This window comes from Rattus norvegicus, chromosome 1 (assembly GCF_021556685.1).
Source record: "Rattus norvegicus strain SHRSP/BbbUtx chromosome 1, alternate assembly SHRSP_T2T, whole genome shotgun sequence".
NCBI classification, from domain to species: domain Eukaryota; kingdom Metazoa; phylum Chordata; class Mammalia; order Rodentia; family Muridae; genus Rattus; species Rattus norvegicus.
Genome location: NC_141534.1, coordinates 85,712,374 through 85,737,928, shown reverse-complemented (window position 1 = coordinate 85,737,928; position 25,555 = coordinate 85,712,374). Strand labels below are relative to the sequence as shown.

Below are 25,555 nucleotides of genomic sequence, written 5' to 3'. Positions count from 1 at the left end.
GGATGTGAAGCAAGGAGAACACTCCTCCATTGATGACGGGAGTGAAAACTTGTAAAATCACTATGAAAATCATTATTTAACTTTTTGTTGATTCTTTGAGAGTTTTGCATTATGCAGCCCAGTTCTGTTCATCTCCCTGCACCCTCATTTCTATTCTTTACCTTTGCAACCGCTGCTCCAAAATAAAACATACGTAAACAACAAAAATAAAGCATAGAAAACATCTCATCCTGGAAACTGTAATGTGTCACAGTGTGTCCCACAAAATACTATTTTGTCCACACATCTTCAGTTACAAATGTTTATTGCTATGACTTACTTGATTCAAGCTCTCTGGCTTCAGTGAAAGCATCAATATTGGATCTTCATGACTCCTCCCAGTTATCCTGTTGTTGTCCTGTGTCATTGAGATCCTGCAGCTTTGGAACAGGAGGAATGGCACCTTCACATACCCCAACCATTTACAGATGATAAGTTTGGGGGTGGGCCAAGTCAGAGGCCTAGATCTGGACCTGGGTGATAGCTGAGCTAGTCAGCCCACAATCTCTCCCTTTTCCACATTATCAGGGCTATCTTTATAGCATTTCTCTAGCTAGGCTACCCAGTGATACCTACCATTAGCAGGTGGCAGGATCAGCTCTTCTGCTCTCATGCCCATGGGGTTGGCTCACTCACACCCATGCCTCCAGAGTCAGCTACACTGGACTGCCCAGTCAAGGTACAAAACCCACTACCCCAAATGCTATATTCTGTAAGGGGCTTGGCCAACATTCCCACTCTCATACCCTCAGTCCTGAGGTTCACATATACCCACACCACCTAGGACCAGCTTTACGGTGCTGCTCAGGTGAGGTGCAGGTCCTGAGTGCTGTATCTGGCAAGGAACAGCTCTCTCACACTCATGACCCAGGGCCAGATCTTTTGACTGTCATGGGTGGTGAGGAGTTAGTGGGAAAGACATAATTCCCTCACCCATGCTACCTCATGCCAGAATCAGTGTATGGCCAACTCTCTCAAGCTCTTACCCTCAGGGCTGGCTCACCTGTGTCCCTGCCACCAGGACAGCTCTGCTGATCTGTCCAGGAAAGGTGCAGGGCCCATTTCCCTTAGTGCTGCAGCTGGTGAGAGGCAGGGCTAGTTCTCCTTAGCTCAAGACCCTGTAGGCAGCTTTCTGGGCTACAAAAGGTGGCAACAGGGTGGCATCACCTCCATATCTCTGCCACTACATGGCAATATGGTAGGGTCATCTCCCCCACACTCACACCCTTGGGACTATGTCACCTACCACCAGGGCCAGTCTACTATGCTGCCTGAAGTGAGGTGCAGGGCCTGTTCTTCTGAGTGATGCTGAAGGTGAGAGATTGGGCTAGCTTTTCAGAGTGCCAAATCCAGAGATGGGCAAGGCCAATTATGCACAGCCTGCAGACACTGACTTGGTCCCCAACAACTGTCAGAACCAGGGATATCGCCATTTTCTCTAGTGGTAATATGAGCCATGGACATCTTATCAACCCTGCCACATGGCCATAGAATCAGTCATGACCCTCAGGATCAACTCAGACTAGGACCACACCATGGCCTCGGGTGGCAGAGTTGGCCACTCAAAGGCTTCTCCTCTCCACCCTGGGGTCCCCAGTTCCATCCCTCTTCATAATACTCAAGCTGCTTCACTTCTCTTTCTCTCCTATCTGATCATCTGATACTCACACATTATGATGGCTCCTGCTGCAGGCTGGTCACACAGCTGGCAGGTCTCTGGGTGACATCTTCCATCTGTGCTACAAGGCATGGTAGTCAACCTGAGCCATGCACTGGAGAGCAGGACTATGGGTGAAATAGTGGCTTGCAGTTCTCTCTTTGTCTTCCTCTTCCAACAGTGTACTGTTTGGATTTGATTTGATTTGATTTTTATGAGTCCTAGGGGTAAGACAGATTTGGCCACCAAGCCAGGCATCAGGCTAGGCTGAACAAAGGGTTGCTATCTTCTATGCCCCTGACTGAATTAAGAACAACAGGACAAAAAGGTGTCTCTTTATCCGTTGCCAGGAATGTCTAATTTTTAGTTGCATTTATTTATCTTTAATTGTGTGGAAGGAAGAAGAGGTCAGAGGACAACTTGCAAGAGCCTGTTCTCCCCTTCTACTATATAGATTCTAGGAATTGAACTCAGATCATTAGGCTTGGTGGCAAGCAATTTTACAAACTGAGACAACTCAGTAGTCTCTACATTGTGATTTTCGAATGCGTCAGTATTGCAGCAGGCATGATGGTGAGGCACTGTAATCCCAGCACTTGGAAGGCTATGGTAGGAACTCACCAGTTTAAGGCAAACCTTGCTTATATACCAAGACACCATCTTTTTCTGAAATGTTATAAACATTGCAAAATGCAGACACTGAGTGAGGAGGCTCAGTGCAAACCATTTTAAGGCACAAAAAGCTTGGGAATGGAGACCTAGACTTCCAGTTTCTATTGTATTCTTGCATTAACTCTAATGTCCAGCTCTAGAACAGACACTTTTTCAGACAGCTTTCAGGAACCACTGCCTCTGCTTCCTAGATAAGAAAGGACACAGACAAAGATCACTAGTACACATATTATTAGCTTTCTCCTTTCAGGAACCAAGTGGGTGCTGATGTCAGATAAACATACCTAGCAGCCAAGGAAAGCCAAGGCCTAGATATGCATAAAGATTGCTACCTGGGTTCTAAGGTAGGGACTACTCAACAGGGTACTTCTGGCATCCTGTCAATCCTCCACCCAACCAAGTGTCATGTGATCATGCTGACAAGCTCACTGAATTTATGTCAACTATCTTGTTACATATAGCAACAATCCTACAGTAGTTGAGGTTTGCATAGGCTTCTTTATGTACTGGATGAAGTAGGAGACAGTTATAATGCCCACTAATTTGCACAGTGCTAGATTCAGCTCCTACTCTCTAGTGTTGAAAATTCCTCAGTATATTATCTTTGAAATCCATCTTTGAATTCTGCTCAGTTGACTTCACCTATTGGACAATTTAGAAAGATTTTGCTTCCCAGTAGAGTGCTTGAAAGTTGCATTGTGTTGCTGTGGTATTTCCATGGCAAAACACTTTCCTTCTATTAGAATGGATTTAGGGGTCAGCTGTTCCCTTTTGGGTAAAAATGTGAAGCATTTGCTATGTATTCTTCACTGTCAGGTACAAATGGTGTTAGAAGCAGAAAGGGCTGAGCATGATTTGGCTTGGTTCAGATACAAAACAAAGTGGACACAGAGCTGGGGAAGAACTTTGTTCTCAAAATTTGGCCTTTGTTCACAATGAAATTCTAATTGACTTAACTGTACCACTTTCCTCTTCAAAGCAAAAACAAGAAGAATTTATGGAGATTTCCCATACTCACTTTGTCCCCAAACATGCATCATGTCCCCTATAATCAATGTGTCCAATTGAGTAGTGTGACTATGACAACTTACCAAAGACTACATTGGCAGGCCCCTTTTACCCTGATATTATTTTTAATGTTTTAATTTTATAAACATAGCAAATAGAAAGTAGAGGCTGAATAATAACTCTCCATCTTAAAATCCCACATTCCATCATCTATACCCTAAGTCATCTCTAGTCAGAGCATCTTCAACTTGAAGCCCAGAAAAAGAACTATTAAATGTAAACAAAAACTTGCAATAAAGATTCAATCTCTTCCACTCTTGACCAAAAGAAAGGATAGAAAGTCCTTTCTAAGAAGAATTAGTATTTTTCTTCCTTTTCCTCCAAACAATTAATGCATTGATGACATCATCATCTTCCAGTAAATCTCACCACTATATACAATATTTCCAAACATGGTCTTTGTTGAAATTTGGGGTGAGTGAACACCACTTTTTTCCAAACATGTCCCCATCCTTTGTGCAATCCCAGTAGATCATACGTCTGTACCAGAAAGGAAAGGCACATGGAGCATAGTCTGTAAAAGGAAGAGGCAGTGAGAAGTGGAATACTTTCTTCTTTGCAGTACACACACATACACACACACACACACACACACACACACACACACACACACACACACACTTCTGCATAATCTGTCCTTCCATGTAGCTTCTGAAAATGTGATTGCAACTACGTTGTAATTAATTTCTCCTTGATATTCTACTAGGAGTTCTCTTACCAAGATGATGGAATCAAAAACACCTCTAGGAAGCTATACCTTCAAAGGGGCAGACATGCCTGAGAAGCCAGAGGCCACTACTCTGCCCACATTTCTGACTCTAGAGGAAAATGCCTAGCACTATCTGGGCGCCCTGTGCACAGGGTCCCAAGAAAAGGCAGGGCAGGACCTCCTGGTTGCTGCCCTCACAGAGAGCTGAAACCCACTGCTGAGGAGCAGCTTCAGGCCTGGGACCAAAGGTAAGACCAACTTTTCTGCTCCAAGTGACCTGCCTGTTGGACTCAGGACATACAAAGGCAAAATTCTTCTGGGACCAGACACTTCTAGTTTCTAGCAGGAGCCTAAAACTCGCTGATCCCCGAAAACAGCTCCCATGGGAGAGAGAGCTCATTGCCCAGACAGGTGGGTACTCCTGAGACTGCAGGGCAGGAGAGACCGCCAGTACTGCCCACCCTTGCCCACATCCTTGGCCCAAGAAGAAACTGTATAGGGCCTCTGGGAACAGGAAGATAGGGGCACTCAAGCTGCAGGTCCCCTGCAGTCCAGACCTCGCCCGGATCTGAAGGGACCCGATCAAAGAACTCCCAGCACCCAAATCCTGTGGGAGGGAGAGCTAAACCTTCAGAGAGGCAGACACACTTGAGAAGGAGAAGAGACTACTCTCTGCCCACATTTCTGACTCTAAAGGAAAATGCTTAGCAACATCTGGGCCACCTGTACACAGGGTTCAGAGAAAAGGTGGGGAAGGTACTTCTGGTTGCTGCTTTCATGGGTAACATAGAAAGGCAGACCTATCAGAATTACACCAGACTTCTCACCAGAGATTATGAAAGCCAGAAGACGCTGGAAAGATGTCATACAGACCCTAAGAGAACACAAAGGCCAGCCCAGGTTACTGTATCCAGCAAAACTCTCAATTAACATAGATGGATAAACCAAGATATTCCATGAAAAACCAAATTAACACAATATCTTTCTACAAATCCAGCCCTACAAAGGATAATAAATGGTAAAGTCCAACATAAGGAGGCAAGATACACCCTAGAAAAAGCAAGAAAGTAACTTTCTTGAAACAAAGCAAAGAGAAGACAAGCACACAATCATAACCTCACATTCAAACACAAATATAACAGGAAGCAACAATCACTATTCCTTAATATCTCTCAATATCAGTGGTCTTGATTCCCCAATAAAAAGACATAGATTAACAAACTGGATACACAATGAGGACTCAGCATTCTGCTGCCTACAGGAAACAAACCTCAGAGAAAAGACAGACACTACCTCACAGTAAACAGCTGGAAAACGACTTTCCAAGCACATGGTCTGAATGAACAAGCTATAGTAGACATTCTAATATGGAATAAAATCAATTTTCAACCAAAAGTCATCAAAAACGATAAGGAAGGACATTTCACATTCATCGGAAGAAAAATCCACCAGGATGAACTCTCAATCCTAAATATCTATGCCCCAAATACAAGGTCACCTACATATATAAAAGAAACCTTACTAAAGCACAAGCACACATTGCACCTCACACAATAATAGTAGGAGATTTCAGCACCCCTCTCTCATCAATCAACAGATCATGGAAACAGAAATTAAACAGAGACATACACAGATTAAGAGAAGTCATGAACCAAATGGACTTAACAGATATTGATAGAACATTCCATCCTAAAACAAGAGGATATACCTTCTCACCTCTTCTGGTACTTTCTTCAAAATTGACCATATAATCAGTCATAAAATATGCCTCAACAGTTATAGAAAGATAGAAGTAATCCCATGTGTCCTATCAGACCACCACGGGTTAAAGCTGGTCTTCAATAAAAATAAGGGAAAAACTTCCACATAGACATGGAAGTTTAATAATACTCTACTCAATGATAACCTAGGCAAGGGAGAAATAAAAAAGAAATTAAAAACTTCTTAGAATTTGATGAAAATGAAGGTACAACATACCCAAACTTATGGGACACAGTGAAAGCTGTGCTAAGAGGACAACTCATAGCTCTGAGTGCCTGCAGAGAGAAACAGGAGAGAGCATATATCAGCAGCTTGACAGCACACCTAAAAGCTCTAGAACAAAAAGAAGCAAAGGGAAGGAAGGGAAGGGAAGAAGGAAGGGAAGGCAGGAAATAATAAAATTCTGAGCTGAAATCAACCAAGTAGAAACAAAAAGGACTGTACAAAGAATCAACAGAACAGAAAGCTGGTTCTTAAGAAAATCAACAAGATAGAAAAACCCTTATCCAGACTAACCAGAGGACACAGAGAGTGTGTCCAAATTAACAAAATCAGAAATGAAAAGGGAGACATAACTACAGAATCAGAGGAAATTCAAAAATTCATCAACTACAAAAGCCTATATTCAACAAAACTTGAAAATCTGCAGGAAATGGACAATTTCCTAGATGGATAACAGGTACTGAACTTAAATCAGGAACAGATAAACCATTTAAACAACCCCATAACTCCTGAAGAAATAGAAGTAGTCATTAAAGGTCTCCCAACCAAAAAGAGGCCTGATCCAGATGGGTTCAGTGCAGAATTCTATCAGACCTTCATAGAAGACCTCATACCAATACTATCCAAACTATTCCACAAAATTGAAACAGATGGAGCACTACCGAATTCCTTCTATGAAGCCACAATTTCTCTTATACCTAAACCACACAAAGACCCAACAAAGAAAGAGAACTTCAGACCAATTTCCCTTATGAATACCGACGCAAAAATACTCAATAAAATTCTGGCAAATCGAATCCAAGAGCACATCAAAACAATCATCCACCATGATCAAGTAGGCTTCATCCCAGGCATGAAGGGATGGCTTAATATATGGAAAACCATCAACTTAATCCATTATATAAACAAATTGAAAGATAAAAACCACATGATCATTTCATTAGATGCTGAGAAAACATTTGACAAAATTCAACACCCCTTCATGATAAAAGTCCTGGAAAGAACAGGAATTCAAGGCCCATACCTAAACACAGTAAAATCCATATACAGCAAACCAGTAGCTAACATGAAACTAAATGGAGAGAAATTTGAAGCAATCCCACTATAATCGGGGACTGGACAAGACTGCTCACTCTCTCCCTGATTACTCAATGTAGTTCTTGAATTTCTAGCCTGAGAAACAGAAAACAAAAGGAGATCAAGGGGATACAGATTGGAAAAGAAGAAGTCAAAATATCACTATTTGCAGATGATATGATAGTATATTTAAGTGATCCACACAAGAACTACTAAACCTGATAAACACCTTCAACAAAATGCATGGGTATAAAATTAATTCAAATAAATCAATAGCCTTCCTCTACATAAAAGAGAAACAGAGCTAGAAAGTAATTAGGGAAATGACACCCTTCATAATAGTCCCAAATAATATAAATTACCTCGGTGTGATTTTAAGCAAGTGAGTGAAAAGTCTGTATGATAAGAACTTCAAGCCTCTGAAGGAAGAAATTGAAGAAGATCTCAGAAGATGGAAAGATCTCCCATGCTCATGGATTGGCAGGATTAATATTAGTAAAAATGGCCATTTATCAAAAGCGATCTACACATTCAATCCAATCCCCACCAAAATACCAATCCAGTTCTTCAGAGATAGAGCAATTTGGAAATTAATCTGGAATAAAAAAAAAAAAACGGGATAGGTAAAACTATCCTCAACAATAAAAGGACTTCCGGGGGAATCACTATCCCTGAACTCAAGCAGTATTACAGAGCAATAGTGATAAAAACTGCATGGTATTGGTACAGAGACAGACAGATAGAGCAATGGAATAGAATTGAAGACACAGAAATGGACCTACATACCTATGGTCACTTGATTTTTTACAAAGGTGCCAAAACCATCCAATGGAAAAAAGATAGCATTTTCAGCAAATGGTGCTGGTTCAACTGGAGGTCAACATGTAGAAGAATGCAGATCGATCCATGCTTATCACCCAGTAAAAAGCTTAAGTCCAAGTGGATCAAGGACCTCCACATTGAACCAGATACACTCAAACTAATAGAAGAAAAAGTGGGGAGGCATCTCAAATACATGGGCACTGGAGAAAATTTCCTGAACAAAACACCAATGACTTATGGTCTAAGATCAAGAATCGACAAATGGGACCTCATAAAACTGCAAAGCTTCTGTAAGGCAAAGGACACTGTTGTTAAGACAAAATGGCAAAAAACAGATTGGGAAAAGATCTTTACCAATCCTACAACAGATAGAGGCCTTATATCCAAAATATACAAAGAACTCAAGAAGTTAGACTGCATTAAAAAATGGGGTTCAGAGCTAAACAAAGTATTCACAGCTGAGGAATGCCTAATGGCTGAGAAACACCTAAAGAAATGTTCAACATCTTTAGTCATAAGGAAAATGCAACTCAAAACAACCCTGAGATTTCACCTCACACCAGTGAGAATGGCTAAGATCAAAAACTGAGGTGACAGCATATGCTGGCAAGGATGTGGAGAAAGAGGCACACTCCTCCGTTGTTGGTGAGATTACAGACTGGTACAACCATTCTGGAAATCAGTCTGGAGGTTCCTCAGAAAATTGGACATTGAACTACCTGAGGACCCAGCTATACCTCTCTAGGGCATATACCCAAAAGATGCCCCAACATATAACAAAGACACATGCTCTACTATGTTCATAGCAGCCTTATTTATAATAGCCAGAAGCTGTAAAGAACCCAGATGCACTTCAACAGAGGAATGGATACAGAAATTGTGATACATCTACACAATGGAATATTACTCAGCTATCAAAAACTATGACTTTATGAAATTCATAGGCAAATGGATGGAACTGGAAAATATCATCCTGAGTGAGGTAACCCAATCACAGAAAAACACACATGGTATGCACTCATTGATAAATGGCTATTAGCCCGAATGCTTCAATTGTCCTAGATGCACCGAATACATGAAACTCAAGAGGGGTGGTCCAAATGCAAATGCTTCACTCCTTCTTTAAAAGGGGAACAAGAATAGCCTTTGGAGGGAATAGGGAGGCAAAGTTTAGAACATAGGCTGAAGGAATGCCCATTCAGAGCCTGCCCCACATGTGGCCCATATATATACAGGCCACCAAACTAGATAAGATGGATGAAGCAAGGAAGTCCAGGATGACAGGAACCGGATGTAGATCTCTCCCAAGATACACAGCCAGAATATGGCAAATTCATAGGCGAATGCCAGCAGCAAACCACTGAACTGAGAATGGAACCCCCATTCAAGGAATCAGAGAAAAGACTGAAAGAGCTTGAAGTGTCTTGAGTCCCCATATAAACAACAATGCCAAGCAACCAGAGCTTCCAGGAACTAAGCCACTGCCCAAAGACTATACATGGACTGACCCTGGGCTGTACCTGCATAGGTAGCAATGAATAGCCTAGTAAGGCCATCAGTGGAAGGGGAAGCCCTTGGTCCTGCCAAGACTGAACCCCCAGTAAAAGGGGTTGTTGGGGGGAAGACGTTAATGGGAGGAGCATGGGGAGGGGAACACCCATATTAAAGCGGAGTGGGAGGGGTGAGAGTGATGTTGGCCCGGAAACCGGAAAGGGGAATAACAATCGAAATGTAAGTAGAAATGCTCAAGTTAATAAAGATGGAAAAAAAAGAAATGCCCAATTTAATAAAGATGGAGAAAAAACACCTCTACAATATCTTTAATTCCGTGTGATTTTTGATGTTGTCAGAAATACACATCTTGGGGAATTGGAAGACAGTTCAGTATCTAAAGTCCTCACTGTGCAACTTACCTTGGACCCAAATAAAAATTCAGGTATAGAATTACATGCCTCCAATTTCCGAGGAAGGGTAGAGAGAGAAAATCCCCTGCCCTTGCTGAACAGATAGTTTCAACAAATCAGCAACTACAAAGTTTAATGAGAGACCCTGTCTCAAAATATAAATAATAATAAAAAGTTAAAGAGTAATAGAAAGAGAAACATGGCATTGACCTCTGGCCTCTGCACACTCACAGGTATACACCCACACAGCATTTGGACTCACTGAACAGCAACAAAGAAGTTGTGTGACTCTTATTTTCACAACAGAATTTGCTCTGGATTTTGTGTTCTTGTCTATCACAACAAATGATCCCCAAGACAAGGGATGACCCTCCCATCTGTGAATCAAGCACTTACCTGAAAGAGCACAGTACTTCCAGTAACCTTGAAAAGTCTTGTTCAATGAACACCACTTGTGTTTCACATTGAAAGTGACACAGTCATAGAATATTTCACTTCTATACCAGAATGGAAAGACACATACGCCATCTGAAAGAAAACAAAAATGCTTTATCTTTCCCTAAGTGTGTTAGTAGAGTGGTTTTTAGAGGGAGGGAGGGAGGAAGAGAGATAGAGGGGAGGGAAAGGGAATGGGGTGGGGCGATAAGAGAACACGATCTGGTATTAGGTAGGGGAAAAAGACTGAAACCGTGAACACCAGACGAAGGAATGGAAACAGGAGAACTCAGAAGGAAGGAAGTTGAGAGGACCCTCTAGAATGTAACAGAGACCTGGGAAGTGAGAGACTCTCAGAACTCAAAGAGGGGTACCTTAGATGAAATGCCTTACAGTGAGGAGAGGGAACTTATTGAACCCACCTCCAGCAGAAAGTCAGGGCATCAAGTGAGGGATGGGGTTGCTATCCCACAGTCAAAACTCTGATCCATAGTTCTTCCTGTTTGAAAGAAATGCAAGGATGGAAATGGAGAAGAGCCTACTGAACAGAATGTTCAGTGCTAAGTCCAAAGTGGGTTCCAGCTCAAGGGAAGACCCCAAGACCAGACACCATTACTGAAGTTATGGTGCATTCATAAAAAGTGACCTACCAAGAAAGTTCACCGCCCGGATAGGTGCGGACTCCTGAGACTGCAGAGCAGAAGAGACCACCAACACTGCCCACCCCTGCCAACATCGCTGGCCCAAGAGGAAACTGTATATGTCCTTTGGGATCCAGCAGATAAGGGCACTGGAGCATTAGGTCCCCTGCGCCTGAGACACCGCTGGAACCTGAAGGGACCAACCGGATCAACAGTTCTCTGCATGCAAATCCCGTGGGAGGGAGAGATAAACCTTCAGAGAGGCAGACACACCTGGGGAGCCAGAAGAGACTACACTCTGCCCACATTTCTGACTCCAGAGAAAAAGACCAAACCCCATCTGGGACCCTGGTGTACGGGGGCACCCGGAAAGGGCAGCGCAGGTCCTCCTGGTTGCTGCCCTCTCGGAGAGCTCATAAGCAACACCCCACGAGCAAACTTGAGCCTCGGGACCACAGGTAAGACCAAATTTTCTGCTCCAAGCGGCCTGAATGGTGACCTCAGGACACACAGAGGCAAACTTCTTCTAGGACCGGACACTTCCGGTTTTTACCTGGATTCCCAACCTCGCTGATCCCCGTCGGCAGCTCACTGCTCTGAAACACCTTGGGAGAGAGAGGTCACTGCCCGGACAGCTGGGCACTCCTGAGCCTGCAGAGCGGAAGAGACCACCAACACTGCCCACCCCTGCCCACATCCCTGGCCTGAGAGGAAACTGTATGTGTCCTCTGGGATCTGGTAGATAAGGCCACTGAAGCTGCAGGTGCCCTGGGCCAGGAGGCACCACAGAAACCTGAAGGGACCGACCGGATCAAAAGTTCTCTGCACCCATATCCCATGGGAGGGAGAGCTAAACCTTCAGAGAGGGAGACATGCCTGGGAAGCCAGAAAAGACTACACTCTATCCACATTTCTTATGCCAGAGGAAAACACCAAACACCATCTGGGACCCTGGTGCACGGGGGTTCCCGGAAAGGGCGGTGCAGTTCCTCCTTGTGGCTGCCCTCGCGGAAAACTCATAAGCAATACCCCATGAGCAAACTTGAGCCTCCCGACCACAGGTAAGATCAACTTTTCAGCTCAAAGTGACCTGCCTGGTGAACTCAGGACACAGGCCCACAGGAACAGCTGAAGACCTGTAGATAGGAAAAACTACACGCCAAAAGCAGAACATTCTGTTCCCATAACTGGCTGAAAGAAAACAGGAAAACAGGTCTAAAGCACTCCTGACACACAGGCATATAGAACAGTTTAGGAACTGTCAGGAATAGAAGAACAAAGTAACACGAGAGATGATCTGATGGTGAGAGGCAAGCTCAGGAACCCAAGCAACAGAAACCACGACTACATGACATCATCAGAACCCAATTCTCTCACCAAAGCAAACACTGCCTATCCAAACACACCAGAAAATCAAGATCTAGATTCAAAATCATATTTGATCATGATGCTGGAGGACTTCAAGAAAGACATGAAGAACTCCCTTAGAGAGACGCAGGAAAACATAAATAAACAAGTAGAAGCCTATAGAGAGTAACCACAAAAATCCCTGAAAGAATTCCAGGAAAACACAATCAAACAGTTGAAGGAATTAAAAATGGAAATAGAAGCAATCAAGAAAGAATACAGTGAAACAACCCTGGATATAGAAAACCAAAGGAAGAGACAAGGAGCTGTAGATACAAGCATCACCAACAGAATACAAGAGATAGAAGAGAGAATCTCAGGAGCAGAAGATTCCATAAAAATCATCGACACAACTGTCAAAGATAATTCAAAAAGGAAAAAGCTACTGGTCCAAAACATACAGGAAATTCAGGACTCAATGAGAAGATCAAACCTAAGGATAATACGTATAGAAGAGAGTGAAGACTCCCAGCTCAAAGGACCAGTAAATATCTTCAACAAAATCATAGAAGAAAACTACCCTAACGTTAAAAAAGAGATGCCCATAAGCACACAAGAAGCCTAAAGAATTCCAAATAGATTGGACCAGAAAAGAAACTCCACCCGTCACATAATAGTCAAAACACCAAATGCACAAAATAAAGAAAGAATATTAAAAGGAGTAAGGGAAAAAGGTCAAGTAACATATAAAGGCAGACCTATCAGAATCAGACCAGACTTTTCGCCAGAGACTATGAAAGCCAGAAATCCTGGACAGATGTCACACAGACACTAAGAGAACCCAAATTACAGCCCAGGTTAGTGTATCCTGCAAAACTCTCAATTAACATAGGTGGAAAAACCAAGATATTCCATGACAAAACCATATTTTCACAATATCTTCCTACAAATCCAGTGCTACAAAAGATAATAAATGGTAAAGCCCAACATAAGTAGAGAAGCTACACCCTAGAAAAAGCAAGAAACTAATCACCTTGGCAACAAAACAAAGAGAAGAAAAGCACACAAACATAACCTCACATCCAAATATGAATATAACATGAAGCAATAATCACTATTACTTAATATCTCTCAACATCAGTGGTCTCAACTCCCCAATAAAAAGACATAGATTAACAAACTGGATATGCAATGAGGACCCTGCATTCTGCTTCCTACAGGAAATATACCTCAAAGACAAAGACAGACACTACCTTAGAATGAAAGGCTGGCAAACAACTTCCCAAGCAAATGGTCTGAAGAAGCAAGCTGGAGTAGCCATTCTAATATCGAATAAAATCAATTTTCAACTAAAAGTCATCAAAAAAGATAAGGAAAGACACTTCATGTTCATCAAAGGAAAATCCACCAAGATGAACTCTCAATCCTACATATCTATGTTCCAAAAACGAGGGCACATACATACGTAAAAGAAACCTTACTAAAGTTCAAAACACACATTGCACCTCATACAATAATAGTAGGAAATTTCAACACCCCACTCTCATCAATGGACAGGTCATGGAAACAGAAATTAAACAGATAGACAGTCTAAGAGAAGTCATGAACCAAATGGACTTAACAGATATTTATAAAACATTCTATCCTAAAGCAAAAGGATATACATTCTTCTCAGCTCCTCATGGTACTTTCTCCAAAATTGACAATATAATTGGTCAAAAAACGGGTCTCAACAGATACAGGAAGATAGAAATAATCCCATGGGTGATATCATACCACCTTGGGATAAAGCTGGTCTTCAATAACAATAAGGGAAGAACGCCCACATATACGTGGAAGTTGAACAATGCTCTACTCAACGATAACCTGGTCAAGGAAGAAATAAAGAAAGAAATTAAAGATTTCTTAGAATTTAAGGAAAATGAAGGTACAACATACCCAAACTTATGGGACACAGTGAAAGCTGTGCTAAGAGGAAAACTCATAGCTCTGAGTGCCTGCAGAGATAAACAGGAGAGAGCATATATCAGCAGTTTGACAGCACACCTAAAAGCTCTGAACAAAGAGAAGCAAATACACCCAGGAGGAGTAAAAGGCAGGAAATAGTCAAACTCAGAGCTGAAATCAACCAAATAGAAAAAAAAGGACCATAGAAAGAATCAACAGAACCAAGAGTTGGTTCTTTGAGAAAATCAACAAGATAGATAAACCCTTAGCCAGACGAATGAGAGGACACAGAGAGTGTGTCCAAATTAACAAAATCAGAAATGAAAAGGGAGACATAACTACAAAATCAGAGGAAATTCCAAAAATCAGCAGATCTTACTATAAAAGCCTATATTCAACAAAACTTGAAAATCTGCAGGAAATGGACAATTTCCTAGACAGATACCAGGTACCGAAGTTAAATCAGGAACAGATAAACCATTTAAACAACCCCATAACTCCTGAAGAAATAGAAGTAGTCATTAAAGGTCTCCCAACCAAAAAGAGCCCAGGTCCAGATGGGTTTAGTGCAGAATTCTATCAGACCCTCATAGAAGACCTCATACCAATACTATCCAAACTATTTCACAAAATTGAAACAGATGGAGCACTACCGAATTCGTTCTATGAAGCCACAATTTCTCTTATACCTAAACCACACAAAGACCCAACAAAGAAAGAGAACTTCAGACCAATTTCCCTTATGAATATCGACGCAAAAATACTCAATAAAATTCTGGCAAACCGAATTCAAGAGCACATCAAAACAATCATCCACCATGACCAAGTAGGCTTCATCCCAGGCATGCAGGGATGGCTTAATATATGGAAAACCATCAACGTGATCCACTGTATAAACAAACTGAAAGATAAAAACCACATGATCATTTCATTAGATGCTGAGAAAGCATTTGACAAAATTCAACACCCCTTCATGATAAAAGTCCTGGAAAGAACAGGAATTCAAGGCCCATACCTAAACACAGTAAAATCCATATACAGTAAACCAGTAGCTAACATGAAACTAAATGGAGAGAAAGTTGAAGCAATCCCACTAAAATAAAGGATGAAACAAGGCTGCCCACTCTCTCCCTACTTATTCAATATAGTTCTTGAAGTTCTAGCCAGAGCAATCAGACAACCAACGGAGATCAAGGGGACACAGACTGCAAACGAAGAAGTCAAAATATCACTATTTGCAGATGATATGATAGTATATTTAAGTGATCCCAAAAGTTCCACCAGAGAACTACTAAAGCTGATAAACAACTTCAGCAAAGTGGCTGGGTATAAAATTAACTCAAATAAATCAATAGCCTTCCTCTACACAAAAGAGAAACAAGCCGAGAAAGAAATTAGGGAAACATCACCCTTCATAATAGTCCCAAATAATATAAAGTACCTTGGTGTGACTTTAACCAAGAAAGTAAACGATCTGTACAATAAGAACTTCAAGCCTCTGAAGGAAGAAATTGAAGAAGACCTCAGAAGATGGAAAGATCTCCCATGCTCATGGATTGGCAGGATTAATACAGTAAAAATGGCCATTTTACCAAAAGCGATCTACAGATTCAATGCAATCCCCACCAAAATACCAATTCAGTTCTTCAGAGATAGATCAATTTGGAAATTCATGTGGAATTAAAAAAAAAAAACGGGATAGGTAAAACTATCCTCAACAATAAAAGGACTTCCGGGGGAATCACTATCCCTGAACTCAAGCTGTATTACAGAGCAATAGTGATAAAAACTGCATGGTATTGGTACAGAGGCAGACAGATAGAGCAATGGAATAGAATTGAAGACCCAGAAATGAACCTACATACCTATGGTCACTTGATTTTTTACAAAGGTGCCAAAACCATCCAATGGAAAAAAGATAGCATTTTCAGCAAATGGTGCTGGTTCAACTGGAGGTCAACATGTAGAACAATGCAGATTGATCCATGCTTATCACCCAGTACAAAGCTTAAGTCCAAGTGGATCAAGGGCCTCCACATTGAACCAGATACACTCAAACTAATAGAAGAAAAAGTGGGGAAGCATCTCAAACACATGGGCACTGGAGAAAATTTCCTGAACAAAACACCAATGACTTATGCTCTAAGATCAAGAATCGACAAATGGGACCTCATAAAACTGGAAAGCTTCTGTACGGCAAAGGACACTGTTGTTAAGACAAAATGGCAAAAAACAGATTGGGAAAAGATCTTTACCAATCCTACAACAGATAGAGGCCTTATATCCAAAATATACAAAGAACTCAAGAAGTTAGGCCACAGGGAGACAAATAACCCTATTAAATATTGGGTTCAGAGCTAAACAAAGAATTCACAGCTGAGGAATGCCTAATGGCTGAGAAACACCTAAAGAAATGTTCAACATCTTTAGTCATAATGGAAATGCAAATCAAAACAACCCTGAGATTTCACCTCACACCAGTGACAATTGCTAAGATCAAAAACTGAGGTGACAGCAAATGCTGGCGACGATATGGAGAAAAAGGAACACTCCTCCATTTTTGGTGGGATTGTAGACTGGTACAACCATTCTGGAAATCAGTCTGGAGGTTCCTCAGAACATTAGACATTGAACTACCTGAGGACCCAGCTATACCTCTCTTGGGCATATACCCAAAAGATGCCCCAACATATCACAAAGACAGGTGCTCTACTATGTTCATAGCAGCCTTATTCATAATAGCCAGAAGCTGGAAAGAACCCAGATGCCCTTCAACATAGGAATGGATACAGAAAAAGTGGTACATCTACACAATGAAATATTACTCAGCTATCAAAATCAATGAGTCTATGAAATTCATTGGCAAGTGGATGGAACTGGAAAATATCATCCTGAGTGAGGTAGCCCAATCATAGAAAAACACACATGGTATGCACTCAGTGATAAGTGGCTATTAGCACCAATGCTTGAATTACCCTAGATGCACAGAACACATGAATCTCAAGGATGATCAAAATGTGAATGCTTCACTCCTTCTTTAAAAGGGGAACAAGAATACCCTTGGCAGGGAATAGAGGCAAACTTTAAAACAGAGACAGAAGATGACAAAATCATAAAAAACTGAGTTTATGGAAGACAGCATTTTAAAACAATGCATTTTTAAAAAGATATTAAAACTGTATTGACATGCATTTATATAAAAGGATAAAAGATAATGATGAAAGGTTTATAGGTTGGACAATATATGTAATTCTCCCTTTTATTTTTACAATGTTCTTTACTATATTACCTGAGCAATCTGAGAAAAAACATTAAAGAGGCAATGATAATCAAAGATATAAATAAAAGACTTGAATAAATTTATTTCTCAAAAAAAAAACCCACAAAAAACAGAGACAGAAGGAACACCCATTCTGAGACTGCCCCCCATGTGGCCCATACATATACAGCCACCCAATAAGACAAGATGGATGAAGCAAAGAAGTGCAGGCAGACAGGAACCGGATGTAGATCTCTCCTGAGAGACACAGCCAGAATACAGCAAATACAGAGGCGAGTGCCAGCAGCACACCACTGAACTGAGAACAGGACGCCTGTTGAAGGATTCAGAGAAAGGACTGGAAGAGCTTTAAGGGGCTGAAGACCCCATATGAACAACAATGCCAAGCAACCAGAGCTTCCAGGGACTAAGCCACTACCTAAAGACTATACATGGAATGACCCTGGACTCTAACCTCGTAGGTAGCAATGAATATCCTAGTAAGATCACCAGTGGAAGGGGAAGCCCTGGGTCCTGCTAAGACTGAACCCCCAGTGAACGTGATTGTTGGGGGAGGGTGGTAATGGGGGGAGAATTGGGAGGGGAACACCCATGATGAAGGGGAGGTGGAGGGGTTAGGGGGATGTTGGCCCGGAAATCGGGAAAGGGATTAACATTTGAAATGTAAATAAGAAATACTCAAGTTATTAAAAAAAAGGAAAAAAAGTGACCTACCATGACTGTTCTCCAAAAGACCCAACAAGCAGCTGAAAAAGTCAGATGCAGATATATGCTCATTGGTTAATGAGCAGAAGCTGCTGGCCTCTTTGGTTGCATTAGCAAAAAGCCAGAGGAAGCTAAGGAGGAAGGAAACCCTGTAGGAAAACCAGCAGTCTCAATTAACCTGGACCCCTGAGATCTCTTAGACACTGGATCACCAACCAGGCATCATACACCAGCTGAGATGAGACCTCCAACACATAAATAGCAGAGGACTCCTGGGTCAGAGAAGATGCACCTAATCTTCAAGAAACTGGAGGCCCCAGGTAATTTAGAGGTCTGGTGGAGTGGGTGAGGTGGAGACATCCTTGTGGAGACTGGGGGAGGGGGAGGCAGAAAGGAGGAATGGAATGTGGAACAGTTGGGGGGAGTGGACTGGAAGGGGAATAAAATCTGGAGTGTAAAAACAAACAAATAAATAAATAATTTATACGGAACCACAAAAATGAAGAATGCCTGAACTAAATGAGACATCTACATCAACACCCACATACACACACACAAGGTTCAGGGAATATCTCATAAATGGGGTGAAAAGAATGTAATGACACAAGGATGGAAAGGAGAGTTGTGGCATGCTGTCTTCTAGACATGGCATGGCCATTCCTCTCATCAACTCACTGCAGCTGTGGGGAGATGCCTAGCATTAAGCCAACAGGCATCACTGATTGAACTCAGTTAAAATGAAAAAAAAAAGGAAGAGGACATGAAAGGAGGAGAGAAAGAAATGTGAGAAGTTGGATTGAGTGTTAGAAATGGACATGATCAAAATACATTGTCTACATATATGAAATTGACATTTATAAACCATTTTGTATAAGACATTTTAATTAAAATAGAATTACGGGCTGGAGACATGAGTCAGTGGTTAAGAGCAGTGACTGCTCTTCCAGAGGTCCTGAGTTCAAATTCCAGCAACCACATGGTGGCTCACAACCATCTGTAATAAAATCTGATGCCCTCTTCTGGTGTATCTGAAGACAGCTACAGTATACTCACATATATAATATAAATAAATAAATAAATAAATAAATAAATAAATAAATAAATAAATAAAATAGAATTACATCACACTCCCTTTTAATGTATTAGATTTATATTTTTAAAAACATTATTCTATTTTAAATCTTTAAGTGAGTTCTTTCAGGGCTAAAGGGATGGCTGAGTGGTTAAGAGCTCATATTGTTATTTCATAGCATCCATGTCCAGTTCTAAGCACCCCAGTGTGGCAACTCACAATTTCCTGTAACTCAGGCTCCAGGGAAGATCCTATACCTCTGACCTCCAAAGGCATTTGCACTCACATGAGCACACCCAAATTCAGACACAAACACATACACAACTAAAAGCTAAATGTAACTTTTTTAAAAGCTGAGTTATTCCTCAGAATCCTTTACTTTAAAGATCAAAGCCTCTATTAGAACTGTGATAACCATTGCGAAAAAACAGGCAGGACCTGGGACTCAGGTTTCTATTGCTGTGAAGGGACACCATGAACATGGCACCTCTTATAAAGGAAACATTTCTTTGGGTTTACAATTTCAGAGGCTTAGTCACTTATTGTCATGGATCCAGTAAGGCAGCATGCAGGTAGATATGGTGCAGGAGAAGGAGCTGAGAATTCTACATCTGGATCGGCATGCAGCACAAACTGAAATGACTTGAGCTTCTAAGACTTCAAAGTCTGTTCTCTAGTGACTGATTCCAATAAGGGCATACCTACTCCAGCAAGGCCACAACTCCTAATAGTAGCACTCCCTATGAGACTATGGGGTCATTTTTATTCAAACTACCACAACCTGAATCCCACAAGTATTAAAAAAATATTACTTATTTGATTCAACCTAGGTCAATACCATGTTTTTTATATTGAAACATCTATAACATGGTTAGACAACTGATTATAAGACAACATATTTTGCTCCTTAAGTATTGTTTTGTTTGCAATATCCCAAATTATTATTGGCTGATTTTTATATGATTTTTTAAAATCTAGCATTCCCTTTTAGAATGGCAGAAATTTAAAAGTATAAATTTTTAGTGCTGGGTAAGGATTCATGGAGGCATATTTCACTCTTTTATCTATTTAAAAGGGAAACATACAGTGTTTTATGAAAAAAGAGAAAAACTTACTAGAAAAAAATCACTGAGTTCACATTTTTATGGAATCAGAAGAGAACACTCAGGGACTAAAGAGATAGCTCAGTGATTAGGAGCACTGGATGCTCTTCCAAAAGACCTGAGTTCAGTTGTCAGAACCTATATCACTTCTCAAAACCATTTGTAACTTCAATTCCATGGAATGTGGTGCCTTCTTCTGGCCTCCACTGACAGTAGGCATTCATGTGGTGAACACACATACAGACAGGCAAAACACCCATACACATAGAATTAAAATAAAGAAAAAATTTAAAGATAACAAACATACATTAATAATGAAAATTTCTGATTAACTTACCTTCTGTCTCTGGATTTCTAATTATAGACTCTGAAAAATAAATATTTAAGTAAAGTTGATTTCATTCATAGGCTTTAAAACAGACTTTTCTGGCACATGACATTAACAGATGTGTTAGTCTTAGGAAATGAGTATTGGCATGAGATTGTATCAAGGAAGAATCACATGACCACAGCAACTCTTCGGCAAAAAAAAAAATACTTAATTGGGACTGGCTTACAGTTTCAGAGGTCTAGTCCATTATAATCATGATAGGAAGCATGATAGTGCATGAATAGACATGGTTCTGGAGAAAGAGCTGAGAATTTTACATCATGATGCACAAACAGCAGAAGACTGTATATCATACTGGGTACAGCTTTGGCATAGGAGACTTTAAAGCCTACCCCTACAATGACACACTTCCCTTTAGCAAGGCCACATTTATTTCAATAATGTCACACTTCCTAATGGTGCCACCCACTATGGGCCCCACATTCAAACCCATGAGTCTATGGGAAGTATACCTATTCAAACCATCATAGATACCACACATACTCTATTTTCAGATCTAGTTTTATGCTCCTGAAATAGTTTACTGTTTAGAAATCCTACAATCCTACATCTTTTTCATTGCTAATGATTGAACCTCCAGACCCTCACTTGGGAAATTTTTGGTAGGTTCTCTACTTATCCTATACATTTCTTAATGACTTCATTATCCATGTAAAACAGAATAGTACTTCCTCTTTTATCAGTTTCTTAATGTTAATTATCCAGAAAAAGTATTTATAATATATTTATCCTATAAGAGCCACAAAGCCAGATTCTAGTAATTTCTGCGAGGTTGACTAGTAGCCTATTGTTTTATATCAGCTTATACATTATTTCTCATTCATAATATCATATATATTAGAAGTTCCCTCTCTAGTCAAGTTAACTAGTATTTTTGACAATATATAGTCCTGTGTTTTTCGCTTTAGTTGGAATGGTGTTCTAATTAAAATTCCAATCCCATTGCAAATCACAACTGGTCAAAGTGCAAAGAATAAGTGTCTGTGGAGTGTTTGGCCACAGATAAAACATCTATGACATATACGCCTCCCCTGAGGCTCAAGGAATATCATGGTTGAGGGAAGGAAAATTTGTAACATTCAAAGAACAGGTAAGACTGAACCAGAAAATCTAATGCTCTCTCTCGGCCTCAGTAGGCACCAGCACTAATATATACATACCCATAGGCAGACATACACACATATGCACAACCAAAACTGAAATAACTCTTTTCAAAATAGTAAATTAAAAATAAAATATCAATCAGAAAGGGAATTTTAAAGAAAAATATTTTTATAATATATTACCAAAAATGTTACCAAAAATGACCTTAGGAACAGATACAGAAAAAGAGTCTGATTTGTTACTTTTTGAAGTATTCAGTCTTTGAGAAAAGAAAATAACAGTTTGATATATCCATAATGACACATTAAATTGCTCTGTCAGAGACATATTTTCCTTTTAGCCTACAACTCAACCCAGGGCAGAGACTGCACTCCAGACCACCTCCAACACCTAGAGATAGCTTGACAGCCAGGGATCCATCACAACCAAGCTCACAGGAGGGTCAGGATCTAGTGAGAAACAGTGAAGGCAATTTACACTTGAGATACTAGATGGTGAGAGGCAAGCACATAAACATAAGTAACAGAAACAAATGCCACTTAGCAATATCAGAACCCAATTCTCCCTCCATAGAAAGCCTTGGATACCCCAACTCACCTGAAAATCAAGATTCTGATCTAAAATCCCATATCATGAAGATGATAAGACAACCTTAAGGAGGACATAAATAGCTCCCTTAAAGAAATACAGGAGAACACAGGTAAACAGGTAGAAGCCCTTCAAGAGGAAACACATAAATCTCTTATACAGAAAACACAATCAAACATGTGAAGAAATTGAATAAAACAGCTGAGGATCTAAAAATGGAAATAAACAATAAAGAAATCACAAAGGAAAGCATACTAGAGATGGAAAAACTAGGAGGGTGATCAGGAGTTACAGATGCAAGCACCACCAACAGAATACAAAGGATAGGGATAGGGAGAATCTCAGGTATAGAAGATACCATAGAATATACTGACATTATAGTTAGAAAAATACTAAGCACAATATGCTTCTAACCCAAAACATCTAGGAAATTAAGGATACAATGAAAACACCAAACCTAAGAATAATAGGAACACAATAGAGTGAAGATTCCCAATTCACAGGGCCAAGAAACATCTTCAACAAAATCATAGAAGAAAACTTTTCTAACCTGTAGAAAGAGATGATCATAAATATGCAAGAATCCCACAGAACACCAAATATATTGGACCAAAAATATTCCTCCCATCACAATATATTCAAATTAGGAAATACACATAACAAGAAAACATATTAAAAGCTCTAAGAGAAAAAATCTAAGTAACATATAAAGGCAGATCTACCAAATTACAACAGACTTCTCATCAGAGACTCTACAAGCTAGATGATCTTGGAAAGATGTTATGCAGTTCATCAGAGAACACAAATGCCAGCCAAGGCTACTATATCCAGCAAAACTCTCAATTAATGTAGATGGAGAAACCAAGATACTCCACAACAAAAATAAACTTAAACAAAAAAAAATAAACTTAAACAATATCATTCCACTAATCCAGCCCCACAGAAAATGATAGGAGGAAAACCCCAACACATGGAGGAAAAATATACTGAAGACAAGCCACAAAATTAATAACTTCATAAGAAACCAAAAAGAAGAGAACCACACAAATATAATACCACATCTAAACAAAAATAACAGTAACAAAGAATGATTGCTCTTTGATATCTTTCAACATCAGTGAACTCAATTCCCCAATAAAAACACATACGCTAACAGACTGGCTACATAAATAGCATGCAGCATTTTGTTGTATTCAAGAAACACACATCAGTGACAAAGACAGACATAACCTTGGAGTAAAAGGCTGGAAAAAATTTCCCAAGCAAATGGTTTCAAGAAACAAGCTGGAATAACCACTGTAATACACAAAAAAATCAACTTTAAACCAAAAGTTATTAAAAGAGATGAGAAAGGACACTTTTTACTAATCAAAGGAAAAATCCACCAAGACCAACTTTCAAATCTGAATATCTACCACCCAATGCAAGGGCACCCATATTTGTAAAAGAAATGTTATTAAAGTTCAAAACACACACTGAATCCCCCACAATGATAGTGGGAGACTTCAACACCCCACTCTCAACAAGAGAAAGATCATGGAAACTGAAACTGAACAGAGACACACAGAAACTAACAGGAGTTATGAATCAAATGGATTTAACAGATATCTAAAGAGCATTTCAACCTAAAACAAAAGAATATTCCTTCTTCTCAGCACCTCATGATACTGTCTCCAAAACTGACCATATAATGGGACAGAAAACAAGCCTCAAAAGATACAAGAAGATTAAAATAATCCCATACATTCTATCAGACCTCCACAGAATAAGAACCATCTTCAAAAACAACAAAACAGGAAGTCCACATACCCATAGAAAGTGAATAACTCTCTACTTGGTCGATAACTTGGTCAGGTAAGAAATAAGGAAAGATATTAATGACTTTAGAATTTGATGAAAATGAAGGCAGAGCATACATAAACTTATGAGTCACAGTGAAAGCAGTGCAAAGGGGAAAATTCATAGCATGGAGTGCCTTAATAAAAAAAATGGAGAGAACATATATTAACAACGTAACAGCACATCTGAAAGTTCTAGAACAAAAGAAGCAAATACACCCAAGAGGAGTAAACAGCAGGAAATAATCAAACTCAGGACTGAAATCAACCAATTAGAAACAAGGAGAAGTATACAAAGAATCAACAGTACCAAGAGCTGGTTCTTTAATAAAACCAACACAATAAACTCTTAGCCAAAAGAAATAAAGGGCACAGAGAGAGTATCCAAATTAACAAAATTAAAAGTGAAAAGGTAGACATAACAATAGAAACTGAGAAAATTGAAAAAAAATCAGATCTTATTACAAAAGCCTATGCTCAACAAAACTGGAAAATCTAAATGAAATGGAAGTCTTATATATGTATTCCCTATTCTGAAGTTGAGTCAATACCAGATAAACTATCTAAACAGTCTTATAACCCCTAAGGAAATATTAGCAATCATTAAAAGTCTCTCCCCACCTCCCAAATGCCCAGAGCCAGATGGTTTTTGTGCAGAAATCTATCAGACCTTCAAAGAAGCCCTAATATCAATACTCTTCCAACTATTCCACAAAATAGAAACAGAATGAATACTGCATAATTCATTTTATGAAGCCACAGTTAGGCTGATAACTCAACCAGATGAAGACTCAACAAAAAAGGAGAACTTCGGACAAATCTTGCTTAGGAATATCAAGGCACAATACACAATAAAATTCTCACAAATCAAATCCAAGAACAAAACAAAATGATAATTTACCATGATCAAGTAAGTTTCATCCAAGGGATGCAGGAATGGTTAAATATGTAGAAATTGAGCAATATAAATCACTATATAAACAACTCAAGGAACAAAATCATACAATCATTTCATTAGATGTTCATAAAAAGTCTTTGACAAAATACAACACCTCTTCATATTACAAGTCTTGGAAAGAACAGGAATTCAAGACCCATACATAAACATAATAAAAGCAACATCCAGCAAACCAACAGCCACAATCAAATTAAATGGAGAGAAATTTGAAGCAA

The 25,555-nt window shown here is 39.9% G+C and overlaps 1 protein-coding gene across 3 annotated transcripts in view; it reads right to left on the bottom strand.

Annotated features, from left to right (window-relative positions):
• Nucleotides 1–319: 319 nt before the first annotated feature.
• Nucleotides 320–25,555, bottom strand: part of Bsph1 (binder of sperm protein homolog 1) — a 42,497-nt gene continuing 17,261 nt past the window's right edge. Inside the window, exons 3-6 of one of the 3 annotated variants that reach the window (XR_015626567.1) lie at nucleotides 20,799–20,828; nucleotides 10,328–10,459; nucleotides 1,708–3,950; nucleotides 320–419 (exon numbers count right to left, since the gene is read on the bottom strand). Coding sequence is in view for 2 of the 3 variants with exons in the window: in NM_001446954.1 (NP_001433883.1) it covers nucleotides 3,808–3,950; nucleotides 10,328–10,459; nucleotides 20,799–20,828 (305 nt within the window). In the remaining variant the exon portion in view is untranslated. 3 annotated transcript variants of the gene reach the window in all.